At 43.7% G+C, this 18,561-nt stretch overlaps 1 protein-coding gene across 3 annotated transcripts in view; it reads right to left on the bottom strand.

Moving 5' to 3' along the window:
* The window catches only part of SNX31 (sorting nexin 31), a 68,597-nt gene that overhangs the window by 11,802 nt on the left and 38,234 nt on the right, over nucleotides 1–18,561 (bottom strand). For all 3 annotated transcript variants that reach the window (XM_073330433.2, XM_073330432.2, XM_073330431.1), the window contains 3 exons: nucleotides 8,605–8,715; nucleotides 5,277–5,367; nucleotides 1,987–2,074 (listed from right to left, as the gene is read on the bottom strand). In XM_073330433.2, coding sequence (XP_073186534.1) covers nucleotides 1,987–2,074; nucleotides 5,277–5,367; nucleotides 8,605–8,715 — 290 coding nt within the window. The remainder of the gene's footprint in view (nucleotides 1–1,986; nucleotides 2,075–5,276; nucleotides 5,368–8,604; nucleotides 8,716–18,561) is intronic.

The following is an 18,561-nucleotide window of genomic DNA, read 5'->3' as shown; positions in this document are numbered from 1 at the left end:
GCTGGCAACAAGAAGAAAGCCAAGGAAAGTGTGGGCCCCTTACTGAATGAGGGAGGCAACCTAGTGACAGAGGATGTGGAAAAAGCTTATGTACTCAATGCTTTTTTTGCCTCTGTCTTCACTAACAAGGTCAGCTCCCAGACTGCTGCGCTGGGCACACAAAATGGGGAAGAGATGGCCAGCCCTCTGTGGAGATAGAGGTGGTTAGGGACTATTTAGAAAAGCTGGACGTGCACAAGTCCATGGGGCCGGACTAGTTGCATCCGAGAGTGCTGAAGGAATTGGCGGCTGTGATTGCAGAGCCATTGGCCATTATCTTTGAAAACTCGTGGCGAACGGGGGAAGTCCCGGATGACTGGAAAAAGGCTAATGTAGTGCCAATCTTTAAAAAAGGGAAGAAGGAGGATCCTGGGAACTACAGGCCAGTCAGCCTCACCTCAGTCCCTGGAAAAATAATGGAGCAGGTCCTCAAAGAATCAATCCTGAAGCACTTGCATGAGAGGAAAGTGATCAGGAACAGCCAGCATGGATTCACCAAGGGAAGGTCATGCCTGACTAATCTAATCGCCTTTTATGATGAGATTACTGGTTCTGTGGATGAAGGGAAACCAGTGGATGTATTGTTTCTTGACTTTAGCAAAGCTTTTGACACGGTCTCCCACAGTATTCTTGTCAGCAAGTTAAGGAAGTATGGGCTGGATGAATGCACTATAAGGTGGGTAGAAAGCTGGCTAGATTGTCGGGCTCAATGGGTAGTGACCAATGGCTCCATGTCTAGTTGGCAGCCGGTGTCAAGTGGAGTGCCCCAGGGGTCGGTCCTGGGGCCGGTTTTGTTCAATATCTTCATAAATGATCTGGAGGATGGTGTAGATTGCACTCTCAGCAAATTTGCGGATGATACTAAACTGGGAGGAGTGGTAGATACACTGGAGGGGAGGGATAGGATACAGAAGGACCTAGACAAATTGGAGGATTGGGCCAAAAGAAATCTGATGAGGTTCAATAAGGATAAGTGCAGGGTCCTGCACTTAGGACGGAAGAATCCAATGCACCGCTACAGACTAGGGGCCGAATGGCTAGGCAGCAGTTCTGCGGAAAAGGACCTAGGGGTGACAGTGGACGAGAAGCTGGATATGAGTCAGCAGTGTGCCCTTGTTGCCAAGAAGGCCAATGGCATTTTGGGATGTATAAGTAGGGGCATAGCGAGCAGATCGAGGGACGTGATCGTCCCCCTCTATTCGACATTGGTGAGGCCTCATCTGGAGTACTGTGTCCAGTTTTGGGCCCCCACTACAAGAAGGATGTGGATAAATTGGAGAGAGTCCAGCGAAGGGCAATAAAAATGATTAGGGGTCTAGAACACATGACTTATGAGGAGAGGCTGAGGGAGCTGGGATTGTTTAGTCTGCAGAAGAGAAGAATGAGGGGGGATTTGATAGCTGCTTTCAACTACCTGAAAGGGGGTTTCAAAGAGGATGGCTCTAGACTGTTCTCAATGGTAGCAGATGACAGAACGAGGAGTAATGGTCTCAAGTTGCAGTAGGGGAGGTTTAGATTGGATATTAGGAAAAACTTTTTCACTAGGAGGGTGGTGAAACACTGGAATGTGTTACCTAGGGAGGTGGTAGAATCTCCTTCCTTAGAGGTTTTTAAAGGTCAGGCTTGACAAAGCCCTGGCTGGGATGATTTAACTGGGAATTGGTCCTGCTTTGAGCAGGGGGTTGGACTAGATGACCTTCTGGGGTCCCTTCCAACCCTGATATTCTATGATTCTATGACCATATACACTGCTCAGTTCCAAAATTATACTGAGCGGTCCAGAGACCAGCAGTTAGGAACCATTATATTCCTTAAAAAAAAAAAATCAGCTTTATATGTTAGGCTTTCAGGCCAAACACACAGAATTTAAGTTGTGAGGATTCTCTTCTCTAGTACATTTATAAATTTAATTTAATCTTCCAAATTTCTCTTCAGCTTCCAGCTCACCATTTTCTGATCCCAATCGTACAGTCTGACTCTTTCATACTCTGAAGACTCACGTAGGGAAGTTCAAATTCTGCCACTTTTTTCACCACTGGGGGCAGGGTGGGTGGGAAAAAAAAAAAAGAAGAGACAAATAAGCCTGGTTGGTTGAAACCCCACTGAAGCAGCAGAACGGCTATTTTAGTATTTCAGTAAGTGCTCCAATTCAACACATGTTATATAAAAGAAAGAGGACATCACAAAAACAAATTATAAAAAATGGTAAGTGACAGTCATGTTGTTTAGACACTCCCCACCCCAACCCCTTTACCTAATCTTTAAGGAGCAATATATTAGTGTCTCCTTATTCTACTTTATATTAATGCAAGGAGCGCAAGTAAGGAGCACTAAACTGAGAAATCCAGGAAAGGAGATTTAAGTTAGTAATCTCAAATAATGCTGAGCACTTACGGGGCAGCTGCAAATATGGGAGGCAAAAGAAATGTTTTGTGATTCGGATATACACTAATAGGGTTGTGGCTCTTTAAGTTATTCATTGCTTGAATGAAACAGAAGACAAACACACTATGACTAAGGTGCAATAAGGAATACAAGTCACCTTAGAGGTGACTGCTTTCAATAAGTTTTCCAAACATAAAATTAAGGGCCTGATCCTGCAAGTGCTTACTCCTGTGCTTAGTCCCCAACTCAGCAACATAATTAAACATGTGTAACTTTAAGCATGAGAGTATTTAGGTGTTTCCTTAAGGTGGTTTGACTCTGGGGGTTATGCTGCAGCTTGGCAGGTTTTATCGTCCACCACTGATTGACGTACGTGTGTGTGTGCGCGCGTGTGTGTGTGCACATATGTAAGCAGTTTGTACACATACTTGGATAACTCAATATGTCCATTTTTATAAAGTTTTAAAGTAAATAAAATTGCAATATGTGGAAAATGTATTCCAATATGCTATGTATTTTTATACTACAACACAATTTAGAGAAGTTCATTTCTGAATATGGCAAATAGGATATAAATAAATAACTATAAAACACATCTTACCTAGATGTGTTTTATAGTTAAGTGTAAGATTCCAGGATTGCCTCTGGCTGTGTCTCACATTGAAGCCTAGAACTTCTGCTGAGTCAGTGTGAAGCAATGGAAACAACTACAAGCCTGGCTGAGAGCAATTTTTGTTCAGAATGTCAACAGGTTGGTATGTGTGGTCTGTTACTGTCCAATTTTTAAGTTCTCAGCCACTTGGACTTTATGAATTACACTAGTGAAACAGTAAGGCGTGTCTCCATGCCATTGTTACACCCTTAATCGAAAGGCTCTGCTTTTCGGTATAAACATTGTTTATTCTAGGAATACAAAACCTTTTGCTTTAGGAGTTTCTTGCAGACAGATCTCCTCAGAGCCCAGCTACAAACAGCCTCCTCGTGCATCAGCACATATTCTGAACACTCCAGGCTAGGGTTGGGAAAACTTTTTGGCCCAAGGGCCACATCTGGCTATGGAAATTGTACACCGGGCCATGAATGCTCCCAAAATTGGGGTTGGGGTACGGGAGCAGGTGAGGGCTCTGGCTGAGGGTGCAGGCTCCACGGTGGGGCCAGAAACGAGGAGTTCAGGGTGTGGGAGGGAGCTCTGGGCTGGGGCATGGACGGTAGGGTGTGTGTGGGGGGGTTAGGGCTCCAAGCTGGGGGATGAGGGGTTTGGGGTGCAGGAGTGTGTTCTAGACTGGGACTGAGGGATTCAGAGGGTGGAAGGGTGATCAGGGCTGGGGCAGGAGGTTGGGGCACGGGGGGAGTGAGGGCTCCGGCTGAGGGTGCAGCCTCTGGGCTGGTGATGAGGGGTTTCTATCACCATAACAAATATATACACAACAAATATTTTTATATTTAGTAATTTTGAATATGACTTTATAAAACATCATCTATTCCAGGGACCTCATATTGTGTCAAGAGTCCTAGATCATTGTAATATCAGAGGTAATTAGACAAATCACCACCCTAACTCTACAGCTAATTTGCATGCAACAGTTTCATTGGTTGTATGAGGGAAGATCGGTTACTTGGCCCAACTGCCACACATGCAATAGCACAGACTTTCAGCTACTACTCATGTAGTAAAAGCTGGGGATTCCACATTCAGCATCACATTCATCCTTCCACATCCATAAAAGCAAGACCTAGTTAAGACAGAGAAATGATAAATAAAATAACCATATGTAGTGAATCTTAGCAGCGATAGTTGCACTACAAATCCATCAAGGGATTGAATACCTGTCATGACCCTAACACCCAGAAATCTTTCAGCCTTAATTTTACATATATTTTTAAAAAAATAAAATCTAGATCACTGTAAAAGGTACTTCTACAGCACTTTTTTTGTCTATGGACCTGAAAATACTTCCAGGAGAGTATCATCATCACTATTTTGCAGTCTGGAAAACTGAGGCAGAGAGAGGTTAAGTGACTTGTCCAAGGCCACACAGAATCACTAACAGAGTCAGGTATCAAATTCAAGGGTGAAATCCTGACCCCACTGAAGTCAACAAGAGTTTCACCACTTACTTCAATGGGGCCAAGATTTCAACCCAGATTTGAGTCCCAGTCCTGGGTTCGGTCCACTAGATTACAGCTGCCCAAATGGAGGGAGGGGTAGAAGGCATATATGTATCACCAACCCATATTGGACAAAAAAACACAGTACTCCAAGAGACTTCTACATTTTGTGAGCACAGAGAATCACACCCTAGATTTAGGGCACATCTAGTTCCATCACTGTTATGACCTTTCTATGTTTATCAATTAAAAAGTGAAAGAGTGGAATATGAGGGCATAAACAAAAGCAAATTAGGGACTTCATTTTACAAAGGGGATAGATGGGGAAATCTTCCAACTGTTCAGATCTGAGTTTGAGATTATATAAACAGTTTTTATTTCAAAGTATAACCATATGCAGAGAAGCCTGAAATAAAGCCAACCTCGCTCAATATTTACCAAAACAACCCACACAATAGTTACCAAGTTACTATATGCCTTATAAATTAAATGCAATGCAAACTGTGCTTATAGGCAAAGTCCACTATGCTATAGATAATCCCAACCCACCTGTGATCCTCTGTGCCCCTCATGATTGCTGGGCTACATATAGAGATTGATGAACTTCCAGTCTTTGAGCTAACAGAAATGGGTCTTTTAGCTCAAGCATCATAGATTCATGCTTTTAGATCCAGAGGTCCGATCCCCACTGGCAATGACCCACCCAAGGGTGCGTTATGTGACACATACTGCATATGGCTTACCAGAGAGAACTCCATTGCTGTGATCTTGAATAAAAAATAAGCTAAAATATCCTATTAATTCTCTTGACAGCCCCATCTTGTATGAGACCACCTTAAAAACAAAGAATGAAAAAGAAGGTCACCTATACATCCGAACATGAATTTATACAAGGTCTGGTCACTGGCCATTAATGCAGCTTCAAAATTGTTTTTTTTAAACTGTTCCTTTATCCCTCTAGGCAGAAGCAGCTGTTAAGATCTAAATTTCAACCCTCCACAGTCTTGCTAATGGCAACACATGAGAAAGAAAGACCTACCCAGCTTGACTCTTAGAAGCAGATTCCGTTTTGCTATGGCCCCTTTACATCATTTGGGTGGCATAAAGGGGCCTTAAAGGGGGAACAGCCCCCAGCTCCACTGGCAAAGAATGTAGGAACAGCCCTGTGCCAGCCCTGCCCCCCAACCTCAAGTGCAGGACATGTGACGAGGAAGGGGTGGGGCAGGGAGAGGAATGGAAAGTGTAGGATGGAAGAGGAGCTGAAAACACTCCACTCTGCCTATTTTCTGCTTCAGGCATTGGAAATCAGAGCTTAACTTAAAGCTGCCAAAGCCTACCCCCACCATTCCCGCACTCGATGGGTACCACAGAACCTCCTGGACTCACAGGGAAAAGAGTAAAAAAAGGTGTCCCTTTTACTTATGAGCAGCCCATTTGATCAGGAAGTCATTGAGATGCAACTGTGGAGAGGCAAGGACATGGAAAAGCTTTCACCAGGAAAACAATTTCTCCATAGTCCAGTTGCTGGGTGTGTGAGTTGGCGTAAGAATTACAGTGGGAGAAGCAGGACTTGTTTGGTCTGAACACAAGGTGGAAGTACAAGTTTTCAGAGTGCCTTTAGAAGGTACCAATTCCGCAAACACTTCCAGTTGAGAGACAGCTGGAGCATAAAATCACTTCCCCCAATCCTCATTTAGAGCACTAGAATAAATGTTCAGAGGGCCAGGCAAAAAAGACCCTGACCAGGACTAACTTTCACCTCACATGTTCTTGAACCAAAATCCCATTAACTTGCTACCTGAAATTGCAAGGTGGCACTACAGAGTGTCAGAAACTCATCACTTAGTACAGCATCTCACAGTGATCCAAATGAAGCACCTGCTTCTATTCAACACACTTCTCAGAGATACCCAATGTGAAACACTCAGTCAGTATTGAGCTTAATTTTCTAATTCTTGGATCAAGGCATACCCCAGTATACATTACTCCAAACCGCTGTGGACTGTATACTAGTAATTGGGAAGCTACTGGGGGAATGTGGTGAGACAAATATATAATGAGGAAAGCTCACACATGCCCCTAAGCCTGTCCCACGCTAAAGGGAACCAAAGAACAGGCAGCATTTACAGTGTCAATGAATTATCAGAATCATTGCTGTTTGCCTATAGTGACGTAAGTGTACATGGCACTTTATTGTGAAGTGTACCCAAAGTACTATCGCAGAAAGAGTGGCACCAGCCTGAAGAGGATCTGGCCCTTAAACAGGACAGACAAGGGCATCAGAACAATAAGCACGAGTGCTTAGATAGCAAGATATTTTTATGGAGAGATGGGATTGAAGATGCCAGTGACAAAGCAGGAAGCTACCGTCATGTTGATATAAATCTGAAGGGTATGTGCTTTCTGGATTAACTGATTTTCTTGTTCGCCTTTTTTTTTTGGCAACTCAGCAGTGAAAAGCTCCAGAGGTAGAAAGAGGCTTAACAAACTTGAACATGATGCTGTTCAAAGGGGTAGGGGAAATCATTGTAGGAGGCAGTGTGGAATTCATTTCACTCACATGATACAGAACTGCTAGAATGGTGTTGTGTGGCCAGGCTGAACCACTGGGCCAAACTAGCTGTTAATGAAAAGAAACTAAAGTGAGAGAAATCTTTACACAAGGCAAAGCAGCTGCTCAGCTGCAGAGTGCTTTACTTAAGAAACATGATCTGGCCAGTATTTGGGCAGTTCTCTGTGCTATATCAGGGACTTTGCTTGGAGAAGAGATTTCGTGCTCTCAATTCTTGGACCCATGATGAACAGGGATATTAGAGGCAATGATAATATGTGTGGCGAAGATGGTGGAGAGACTTCATTAGACAGAGTAGCACCTGAAAGCCAGACTGCATGAATTCTTTGCTCAGGATGGTGAGCAGTTACGTGCACAAATAATCCCACTGAGGTCAATGGGAGTACTGGTGTACAACTGCTCACCAACCTCACGCAGTCTGGCTCTCTGTGTCCCCTGCAGCAGCGACAGTGGCTACTGGGGAAGTACCATCCATATTGTTACACACTCTCCATCTCTGGCTAGAGAATGTTGGAGGATGAAGCTCACAATGTGAAGGGGATGAGAAAATAGAAATCAGGCAGATGGCAGTAGTTTGGCTTCTGTTACCAAGAAGAGAAAAAAAGATTACAGGCCAGCAACCCAAGCCACCCTATCTATAGCAGGCCTATTGTCATCTTGAATTTAAAAAAAAAAAGATGTTACAATCCAGTTCAGACTCTCTCTGTTTAAACAAAGTTTGGCTGCTAGCGTGTGCAAGACCAAACTTGTAACTATTTACTAGTGGTATGGTGGCAAAATCTAGACACCTCAGCCCCATTGTGCTAGGCACTGAACAAAAAGAGAACTCTTTATCCTAAAAGGTCTACATACTTACTATGGACAACAGGTAGATACAAGACGGATAGAAAGAGGGAGCACCAGGAAAAAAAAAAGAGTGGGCATTGGTCAGCGACATATGTAGATTGTAGACTCCTACTAGAGAGGCAGGAACCTCTGTTCCTTTTGTTCTGTGTCTGTACAGCGCCAGGCACAATGGGGTCCAGATCCATAACTAGAGCTCCTATGTGCTAGGATAGTAACAATAGGTGTGTTAGCACACCAACAGTCTTAAACTATATTTAAGCCAAATGTAAAACACTGGCTGGCAACACAATGTTTATGCAGATTTGGCCTGAACAAGCTTTTTCAAAAACAAAACACCAATTCTCTAATCATCTTAGATGGCCTCCTGTCCACAGGGCCAAAACAACTGCCTTTGGAGATGAAAAGACCTGCAGGGATGTTGAGTGGGTGAGGTTAGGGGCAGAGGAAAAAAAAAACTGATTAATATAAAAACTTTAAGAAACTTATCTACAGAATTAGTAAACAATGCCAAGTGTACGTTTTTTTCACATATTCCCTCAAATAGGCATTTTTGCCAATGTCCTGCTAAAATATGAGGGAAAGCATCTCAACTCTTCACACACTTTTCCTTAAATTTACAAGTTTCAGCAGTATTCCATTTAGAAACCCATTACCTCTAGTACTCTTTCAGCAGTGTCCGATGTCTGGATATCAAGCCTAACATTCCTTCCATCAGCCAGGTAAACATCCAGAGAGGCTCTCTGTGTCTGGATCTTAAATGTATCCTGTTAAAGTGAAATATGAATATGTTTTATTGCTGCTCTCCTTATTAGAGCCCTACTGAAGGTGCTGGTGCTCTGCTTCCCAGTTTACTTTAGAGAAATTAACTGGATTACGGGGAGAGACACTAGAGCATGATGGAGGCCTAGTCTACACTTTAAATTTAGATTGACCCAGCTACATCACTCAGAGGTGTGAAAAATTCACACCTTCAGCACCACAATTAAGCCAACCAAGCCCCCAGCATAGACGCAGCTCAGTGGGCAGAAGAATTCTTCTATCAACCCAGCTACTGCTGCTTAGCAAGGTGGATTTCTTACACAGAGACAGCAAAACCCCTTCTGTCATTGTAGGAAGCGTCTACACTGCAGTGCTACAGCGACATACATGCAGCACTATAGTTGTGCCATTACAACCCCCATAGTGTTGACACGGCCTAAGGGTCTGTAGGAGGGAAGGGAAAGTACTGTATTGATGGATTCCCACTCTTGTACTATAAAGCCGAAACCCAAGACAGGCCCTGTGTGTTTAGAAGAATTATCCTTTCCCTGGGAAATTCCAGGGATTTAGTGTTACAGTTCATTTTCCTTCTGAGCTGACACTATTTCCAGTGTGATCTTGCCAAGAATAGGAAGGCTTCCTCCAAGGTTGCAGCATCTCTCTGCAGTTTGGGGTCTTCAGCTGATCATGGAGAAGGGCAGACAGCAAGTTTTGGCTATGGCTACACTACAGCTTAAGTCGACATGAGTTACGTCGCCTGGGGTGTGAATTAGCCATCCCCAACCGACAAGTTACACCGACCTACATGCTGGTATGAACAGCGCTATGTCGGCGGAAAAGCTTCTCCTGAAGACATGGCTGCCGCCACTTGTTGGGGGTAGATTAATTAAGTTGGCGGGAGAGTGCTCTGCATCGGTGCAGCTACGCCGCCGAAAGCTCTCTAGTGTAGCCATATCCTTTCAGCCTTCTGTCTTCCTGCTTTGTTTTACATAGTTTGCCACTGTGACCAATAGGACAGGGGTTGATTTGGATTTAATCTTTTCTAATGGAGACAAATGTAGCACCAAAGAAATAGGCAATACAGTACTGCTCAGACTATACAACTGTAAACATATATGTAAATTTTACATATATGTAAAATGCGAGCTGAGGTATACAATAAAGAAAACCCATGAAAATACAGCCCAAATCTGCCTGAGAAAAGAACTATGAGGTCACTTATCCGAATGAGGAGGATGTATAAGGACCTGTTAAATAGGACTACGGGCAGGGGTGCTAGAACAATTTGTATAGTGGGGTTGCTGAGAGCCATTGACCCAAACCGTTAGCAATGTATATGACGGAAACCACCTCAAGCCAGGACGTGTAGCAGCACCCCAAGTTCCAACACCAACATGGGCAGTTTAATATCCTGCCTACACTGTGTAAAGCAAACTGTTAGCCTACACATATATGGTAGGTGTAGTATACGCTACATTAATGGGTATAATGTCCATGGTGGTAACATAATATATAAGTTTTGTGAGGTTATGTTAATTGAATGTATTAAGCTCTCCCCACAATTCTGTTCCCCTTTGCTAAATATCCCTAACACTTTGCAAAGCTGAAGTCAGCTTTGGCTCTAGCTGATATGAAATCTGTCAAAAGTCAAGATACATTTGTTCTCTGTCCTAGTACAGGGACCTTCATGGGCAACTGGTTTGAAATGTAATATCCAAAACAGAGATAAAAGAAGTACAGAACAAAATGGCAAGTTAAGGAACTGTTACAAACTGGTGGGTTGGATTTTAGTGAGAAATAGAGAGTTTTGTAACTTCTAAAACCACACTATAAATATAACTAGTTTAACTGCATATTTCCAAAGCACACCTACTATGTATGGTGAACATGCTGTGAGATAAGAATTGCTTCCTGGAAGGAGGGTATGTGTCTCCTTTTTGTACTGTATTATTCTGAATTTAGACAATTGGTTGAGAGTAGTTATTTGGTCTCGAACATTTTTAATATCCAATCACAAGTATAGTCAAAATCAACTGGCTACATATTGGCAACACAACCACACTGTGTGACCCAGTTACAAAACAGGAGCGCCTGACTTGATTAAAACACAGCGTGGTCCTGTAGTGTAGGCAGAACTGAACCAGGCTCCCAAGCAATGCTGAACACCTGGTGCGGTTCAGATCATGGAGTGTGGATAAAACACTATTCAGTATTATCTACACCACAGAATTAAACTGGGTTTTAAGCATACTGAGATCTATGGTGTTATACTTGGGTACCACAATATGGTGGCTTTCCACAGCCTAGACTGGATCCCTAAAGGACATGCTTGCACTGACGTACTTGCTTATGCAATTTTAAGGAAGCTCACACTGCAGCCATTTAATTTACGCAAGTAATTGGACAAGCGAAAGTATGTGAGCAGCCAGCAAACATTCCTACATACTTCATTCCTTCACTGGGCCTGCTTGAAACGCACTTGCTCAGACAAGAGCTAGCCAGGTACAGGGCAAGATTCACCGTTTGGAGAGCTTCCTAGTTTTAAGATACATATAATAGATTCCAGACCTATATCATCTTTTCTTCTGAAGCTCATTTTTCATCTTGAAACACTGCCAATATGTCATAGTAAAAATACTTTTAAAACAGGAACTGTTGGAAGAGAATAACATCAAAATATAAGATAAATAAAAAACCCAGGATGCTCTCAGCATGCTAGGGCATAGGGATAAAACCAACAGTAGCTCAGGGTTCCAAAGCTGTCTTAGCCATTGACTCAGGACACCAATAGAGTTCATTTGGAGAGCAGAAAATGTGCATGATCAAAACACCAGATATGCTCATGCGGGTGAAAAGCAAAGGAGGGTCCAGACTTAGTGAAGGGCAGAGGTGAACCAACAAAGAGTGACAAAACAGAGAGACTATTCAGCAAGGTTTCCTTGTTCAGAAAGAATCCAGGAACACACTACTCCTATGTTCCTGTGCTCAATTTCAATCCCTCTATTCATGCGTATTATAACCAGAGCCCTGCACCTACTGAAATTCCACAGCTGGAGAATAAATGCAGATTGGCAGAGTTAAGTAGCAAAAATAAGTAGGACTGTCAATTAATCACAGTTAACTCACGGGATTAACTCAAAAAAATTAATCGTGGTTAAAAAAAATAACCATGATTAACCACACTATTAAACAATAGAATACCAATTAAAATTTATTAAATATTTTCGGATTTTTTTTTTACATTTTCAAATATATTGATTTTTCCTGCAATGCAGAATACAAAGTGTACAGTGCTCACTTTATATTATTTTTATTACAGATATTTGCACTCTAAGAGTGATAAACAAAAACAGTATTTTTCAATTCACCTCATACAAGTGCTAGTGCAATCTCTATCATGAGAGTGTAACTTACAAATGTAGATTTTTGTTACATAAACTGCACTCAAAAACAAAACGTAAAACTTTAGAGCCTAAAAGTCCACTCAGTCCTACTTCTTGTTCAGCCAATCGCTAAGACAAACAAGTTTGTTTACACTTACGGGAGATACCGCTGCCTGCTTCTTATTTACAATGTCACCTGAAAGTGAGAACAGACCTTTGCATGGCACTTTTGTAGTCGGTGTTATAAGGTATTCATGCGCCAGATATCCTAAACATTCATATGCCTCTTCATGCTGGGGCCACCATTCCAGAGGACATGCTTCCATGCTGATGATGCTTGTTAAAAAAATAATGCATTAATTAAATTGGTGTCTGAACTCCTTGGGGGAGTATTGTATGTCACCTGTTCTGTTTTACCCGTATTCTGCCATATATTTCATGTTATAACAGGTCTCGGATGATGATCCAGCACAAGTTCATTTTAAGAACTTTCACGGCAGATTTGACATAACGCAAAGAAGATACCAATGTGAGATTTCTAAAAAACCACTACAGCACTCGACCCAAGGTTTAAGAATCTGAAGTGCCGTTCAAAATCTGAGAGGGACAAGGTGTGGAGCATGCTTTCAGAAGTCTTAAAAGAGCAACACTCAGATACGGAAACTAAAGAATCCGAACCACCAAAAAAGAAAATCAACCTTCTGCTGGTAACATCTGACTCAGATGATGAAATGAACATGCGTCAGTCTGCACTGCTTTGGATCATTATTGAGCAGAACCTGTCCTCAGCATGGACACATGTCCTCTAGAATGGTGGTTGAAGCATGAAGGGACATATGAATCTTTACTGCATCTGGCACGTAAATATCTTGTGACGCCAGCTACAACAGTGCAATGTGAACATCTGTTCTCACTTTCAGGTGACATTGTAAACAAGAAGTGGGCAGCATTATCTCCTGCAACTTGTAACCAAACTTGTTTGTCTGAGTAATTAGCTGAAGTAGGACTAAGTGGACTTGTAGGCGCTAAAGTTTTACATTAACTGCATTCAAAAATAAAACAGTTTTTTGGACATAATTCTACATTTGTAAGTTCAACTTTCATGATAAAGAGATTGCACTACGATACTTGTATTAAGTTAATTGAAAAATACTATTTCTTTTATTTTTACAGTACAAATATTTATAATAAAAAATATGAAGTGACCATTGTATACTTTGTATTCTGTGTTGTAATTGAAATATATTTGAAAATGTAGAAAACATCTAAAAATATTTGAATAAATGGTATTCTATTATTGTTGAATCACACAATCACAATTAATTTTTAATCGCTTGACAGCCCTAAAAATAAGCTATTTAATTAAAAAGATAATTCAAGCTTCTAGCCATGTATTAGAGAAGAAAACTTCCACACTGTGAAACAAATGCAAACCCAGGCAGTGTTGTCTTTCAGAGTCTGCTAACAGACAGCCTTAAACACCTCAAAGGATGAACTATCGCATTCATCTCAATGAAACGTTAAGTTATCGCCATTATGATTCAGAGTGCTTGTCTACACTAGCAAGTTTTGTTGAACAGCCAGATGCTAGGGCTGTCAGAGGAGCCCAAAGGGCTGCTATTAACATCAGAGAGGCTTTAAGGAACCACTTTGACAATGAGTGGCAGTAACACATGTCTGCTTTGGAGTTGCTTCCCTAGTGCATCCACGTACAATTTTGGGGCCCAAGATCCATGCAACACAATGCTTTAGAAGCCTGTTCCCGAGAGAGGACTGATTGCTATATGCTTCAAAATAAAAATGCTGTACCATTAAATACCTTAGCCTTTATTTATTGTTAAGAAGGGTAAAGCCTCACAACGGTGTGTAGCTCCAGCTATCATTGTGCAAGCTGTGAGAGGGGGTGGAGTGATGGGGAGGCTCCGGAGGGCTGTGAAGTGAAAAGGAATGTGTGGGCATAGAGGGGAGTGGGGTTGGCAAAGAATTGTGCATCTGCATGTGCTGCAGTGGAGGTCGACCACGGATCTGCTCAGTCTGCAGCTGTATCAAAGACTTGAGCATCTCTGTGTGATCCTCCATAACTTCTATCATCCGCTCTGTTGCTTGCCTAGCAAAAGCAGCACTCTCCTTTCTCTCCTGCCTTTCGGCTTCCAGCACTCTTTCCATTCCCTGGTCTGTCTCTCATCGCGCTGTAGCACCTCCCGGAACATGTCTTCTTTGTTGCACCTAGGGTTTTTTTTCTTATCTGCCAAAGCCAGTCTGCAGGGGTGCATGGCGTATTCTTCAAGGGCTGTACTGAACAGAAGAGGGATTGTTACATTCCAGCAAATGATTGAAACATTTTAGTAAAAAAGGGCATTTTGCTGGTAGAAATCACTTTCCCTCTGAGACTCTTTTTCGCCTTCCTCTGTAGCATGGGGCATGGGTCACTTGCTGGAGGATTCTCTGCTCCTTGAAGTCTTTAAACCACGATTTGAGGACTTCAATAGCTCAGACATGGGTGAGAGGTTTTTCGCAGGAGTGGGTGGGTGAGATTCTGTGGCCTGCCCTTGTGCAGGAGGTCAGACTAGATGATCATAATGGTCCCTTCTGACCTTAGTATCTATGAATCTATGACTCTAGGCAGGCACACAGCTCCACAAGCACCCCAATTATGGGGGGTGTTGGGAGCCGGGGGGGAAGGCGGTTGTGCGTACAGACAAAAAGGTCACAGCTTACAGGGAAGCTTTGCAGGGAATTCATTCCAAAAATTATCCCAAACTTTTTCCACAGGCGGCCAACCTGCTGGCTGACATCTTGCTGCTGCGGGTGACCAGAGAAACCAGGGCACAGCTGCTGAATGATTGTGGCTTTCACCCTGGTCTATATGCAGCTCAGCCATGTGCTGCTTTGGTCCCAGCTCCAGTGACTGCTAAATGGCATGGTCCAGTTTCCTACAATGGGTCAAGTAACAAGGCTGCAATCCCTTGGAATCTGCAGCAGAGGATTAACAAGTACCTCCTTGAAACTTTCCAGAGCCTCTCTCTGGAGGATTTCCTGCAGGTCTCAATGTCTATCAACACCCTGCTTGGCCATGCAGATTAGCTACACAGGGCAATGTCCAGCTCACAGAAAACACTACCTGCCTCCCACTTTTTGATTCCCTACACAAGCCACAGCAACTTACCCGGCATCTCATCTGCTTCCTGCTCCCCGTTGAGCATTTCTGGAGTGGAGAAAAGTTTCTGGCTGCCTGCCCCACTGGGCAACCCCGCTGGGAGCGCCACATCCTCTTCTAGCTCGACATCTTCATCCAGAATTTCAGCCTGTGGGTTACCCCCCTTTCTGCTGCCTGCGAAGTATCCACGGGGCTATCAGCGATGGAGGTGGGGTCACCAAAGAGGATAGCATTCAGCTCCTTATAGAAGCGGCACATCTTAGGTGCATCACCGGAGTGATCGGTCACCTCCCATGCCTTATGGTACGCCTGCCTCTGCTCCTTTATCTTCGCTTTGCACTGCTGCGTGTCCCGATCATAGCCCTTTTTGCACAAGCCTCAAGAAATTTGCCCATATGTGTCCCGATTCTTCCAGGTCACTTGCAGTTGTGGCTGAACAAACTCCTCTTCCCATATACTGATCAGATCCAACAACTCAGCGGTGGTCCAAGCGGGAGCGCATTTGGTGTGATAGCCAACCGAGCTCACCTGGGAAGCTCCTCTGGGAAGCCAGCCAGCAGGAAATGAGATTTAAAATTCCCGGGGCTTGCAAGGGGGAGTGGCGGGTTGGTTGCAGGGCAACGGAGTTCAAACCACTGACCAGATTGGCAGCATGGGAATTGTGGGATACTTTCTGGAGGCCAATAAAATAGAGAAAAATAAAACCTGTGGTGTCTACACTGCATGTTTGTTGACAATAAAGGGAGGGGAAAAGACAAAAAAGTCTCTTGCAAGACTGGAAATGTTTTGTCACCAAAAGTAGAGGGGGGTTCGAAAAAAGTCACATTGCAGTGTGTATGCTCTTGCTGTTTTGTCGCCAAAAGCCAGTTTTTGGCGACAAAACTTGCTAGTGTAGACAAGAGTGGATGTTTTGGATGCCACCAGTTGCATCCAGTGTGGTTGAGCACTAAAGCCGAATCTACATTAGAAAATGTATCATTCCAACTTGAACCGGTGGGATTACACCTGAGCAAGTTACAATGGTGTAAATCAAGCATCCATACTCGGCGTCCTGTTTTGGTGAGCACTGCATTCACACACAGAAGACTCCCCGCGAGCTTCGCAAGACCTGTGAATTGCTGCAGATCTCCCTGCATTTTTTTCTGCCCATCGCCCATCTAGATTGGTTCTGAAGTGCATGAGCAGTGCTTACATGGAGAGGGTCCAGAACTGGGCCCAACGACAACCTCATGCTACCAATACCAATGGCCCCTCCCCAAAAGCTGCTGCTGCATCATTATGCAGAGTCGCGCCTCCACGGGGTGATGGTGCTTGAAGAGAGAGAGAAGATTTTTAGTTATTTTCATTTAATTTTCAGTAGGTTTTTGAGAGTTTTATTTTGCCTTTTTTTGGTTCTTCATTTTCTTTTTGTTTTTTATTTTGTCACTGGACAAATGGTTTCCCTTTCTTTCTCTTGTGTTTCCCTCTGGGTGCCAATGATGGGAGTGATCTGGACTCCACCATGCAGTTCAGTCTCATGTCCCACAACGCAGTGGGGCCCTGGAAAAGAGGGGGAGAATCCTCAGGAGAAGGGGTAAGGTGATGAGTAGTTGCTGGAGCACCGGCGGTGGCAAATGTGTTTACACAAAGGTCAAAGATAACCTTGCTTCTATCATTTAATTAATGAGCCTACGCTATTTAGTTGCAGCTGGCAAGAGATGTTAAGAGTAACAAGAAGGGTTTCTTCAGATATGTTAGCAACAAGAAGAAAGTCAAGGAAAGTGTGGGCCCCATACTGAATGAGGGAGGCAACCTAGTGACAGAGGATGTGGAAAAAGAATGTACTCAATGTTTTTTTTGCCTCTGTCTTCACCAACAAGATCAGCTCCCAGACTATTGCACTGGGCAGCACAGCATGGGGAAAAGGTGACCAGCCCTCTGTGGAGAAAGAAGTGGTTTGGGACTATTTAGAAAAGCTGGACGTGCACAAGTCCATGGGGCCGGATGTGCTGCATCTGAGAGTGCTAAAGAAGTTGGCGGATGTGACTGCAGAGCCATTGGCCATTATCTTTGAAAACTCATGGCCATCGGGGGAAGTCCCGGACGACTGGAAAAAGGCTAATGTAGTGCCCATCTTTAAAAAAGGGAAGGAGGATGATCCTGGGAACTACAGGCCAGTCAGCCTCACCTCAGTCCCTGGAAAAATCATGGAGCAGGTCCTCAAGGAATCAATTCTGAAGCACTTAGAGGAGAGGAAAGTGATCAGGAACAGTCAGCATGGATTCACCAAGGGCAAGTCATACCTGATTAATCTAATTGCCTTCTATGATGAGATAACTGGCTCTGTGGATGAGGGGAAAGCAGTGGACGTGTTGTTCCTTGACTTTAGCAAAGCTTTTGACACGGTCTCCCACAGTATTCTTGCCAGCAAGTTAAAGAAGTATGGGCTGGATGGATGGACTATAAGGTGGATAGAAAGTTGGCTAGATTGTCAGGCTCAACAGGTAGTGATCAATGGCTCCATGTCTAGTTGGCAGCCGGTATCAAGTGAAGTGCCCCAAGGGTCGGTCCTTGGGCCGGTTTTGTTCAATATCTTCATAAATGATCTGGAGGATGGCGTGGATGGCACCCTCAGCAAGTTTGCAGATGACACTAAACTGGGAGGAGAGGTAGATACACTGGAGGGTAGGGATAGGATACAGAGGGACCTATTGGGTCAAAAGAAAACTGAGGAGGTTTGGGCCACAAGGCTGGGCCAAAAGAAATCTGATGAGGTTCAACAAGGACAAGTGCAGAGTCCTGCACTTAGGACGGAAGAATCCCATGCATCGCTACAGACTAGGGACCAAATGGCTCGGCAGCAGTTCTGCAGAAAAGGACCTAGGGGTTACAGTGGATGAGAAGCTGGATATGAGTCAACAGTGTGCCCTTGTTGCCAAGAAGGCCAATGGCATTTCGGGATGTATAAGTAGGGGCATTGCCAGTGGATTGAGGGATGTGATCGTTTCCCTCTATTTGACATTAGTGAGGCCTCATCTGGAGTATTGTGTCCAGTTTTGGGCCCCACACTACAAGAAGGATGTGAAAAAATTGGAAAACGTCCAGCGAAGGGCAACAAAAATGATTAGGGGATTGGAACACATGACTTATGAGGAGAGGCTGAGGGAACTGGGATTGTTCAGGCTGCGGAAGAGAAGAATGAGGGGGGATTTGATAGCTGCTTTCAACTACCTGAAAGGGGGTTCCAAAGAGGATGGATCTAGACTGTTCTCAGTGGTAGCTGATGACAGAACAAGGAGTAATGGTCTCAAGTTGCAGTGGGGGAGGTTTAG

The sequence above is a fragment of the Lepidochelys kempii genome, chromosome 2, assembly GCF_965140285.1.
Source record: "Lepidochelys kempii isolate rLepKem1 chromosome 2, rLepKem1.hap1, whole genome shotgun sequence".
In the NCBI taxonomy this organism is placed as follows: domain Eukaryota; kingdom Metazoa; phylum Chordata; order Testudines; family Cheloniidae; genus Lepidochelys; species Lepidochelys kempii.
The sequence above is the reverse complement of the archived record's forward strand: the minus strand, read 5'-3'. Positions and strand labels throughout refer to the sequence as shown.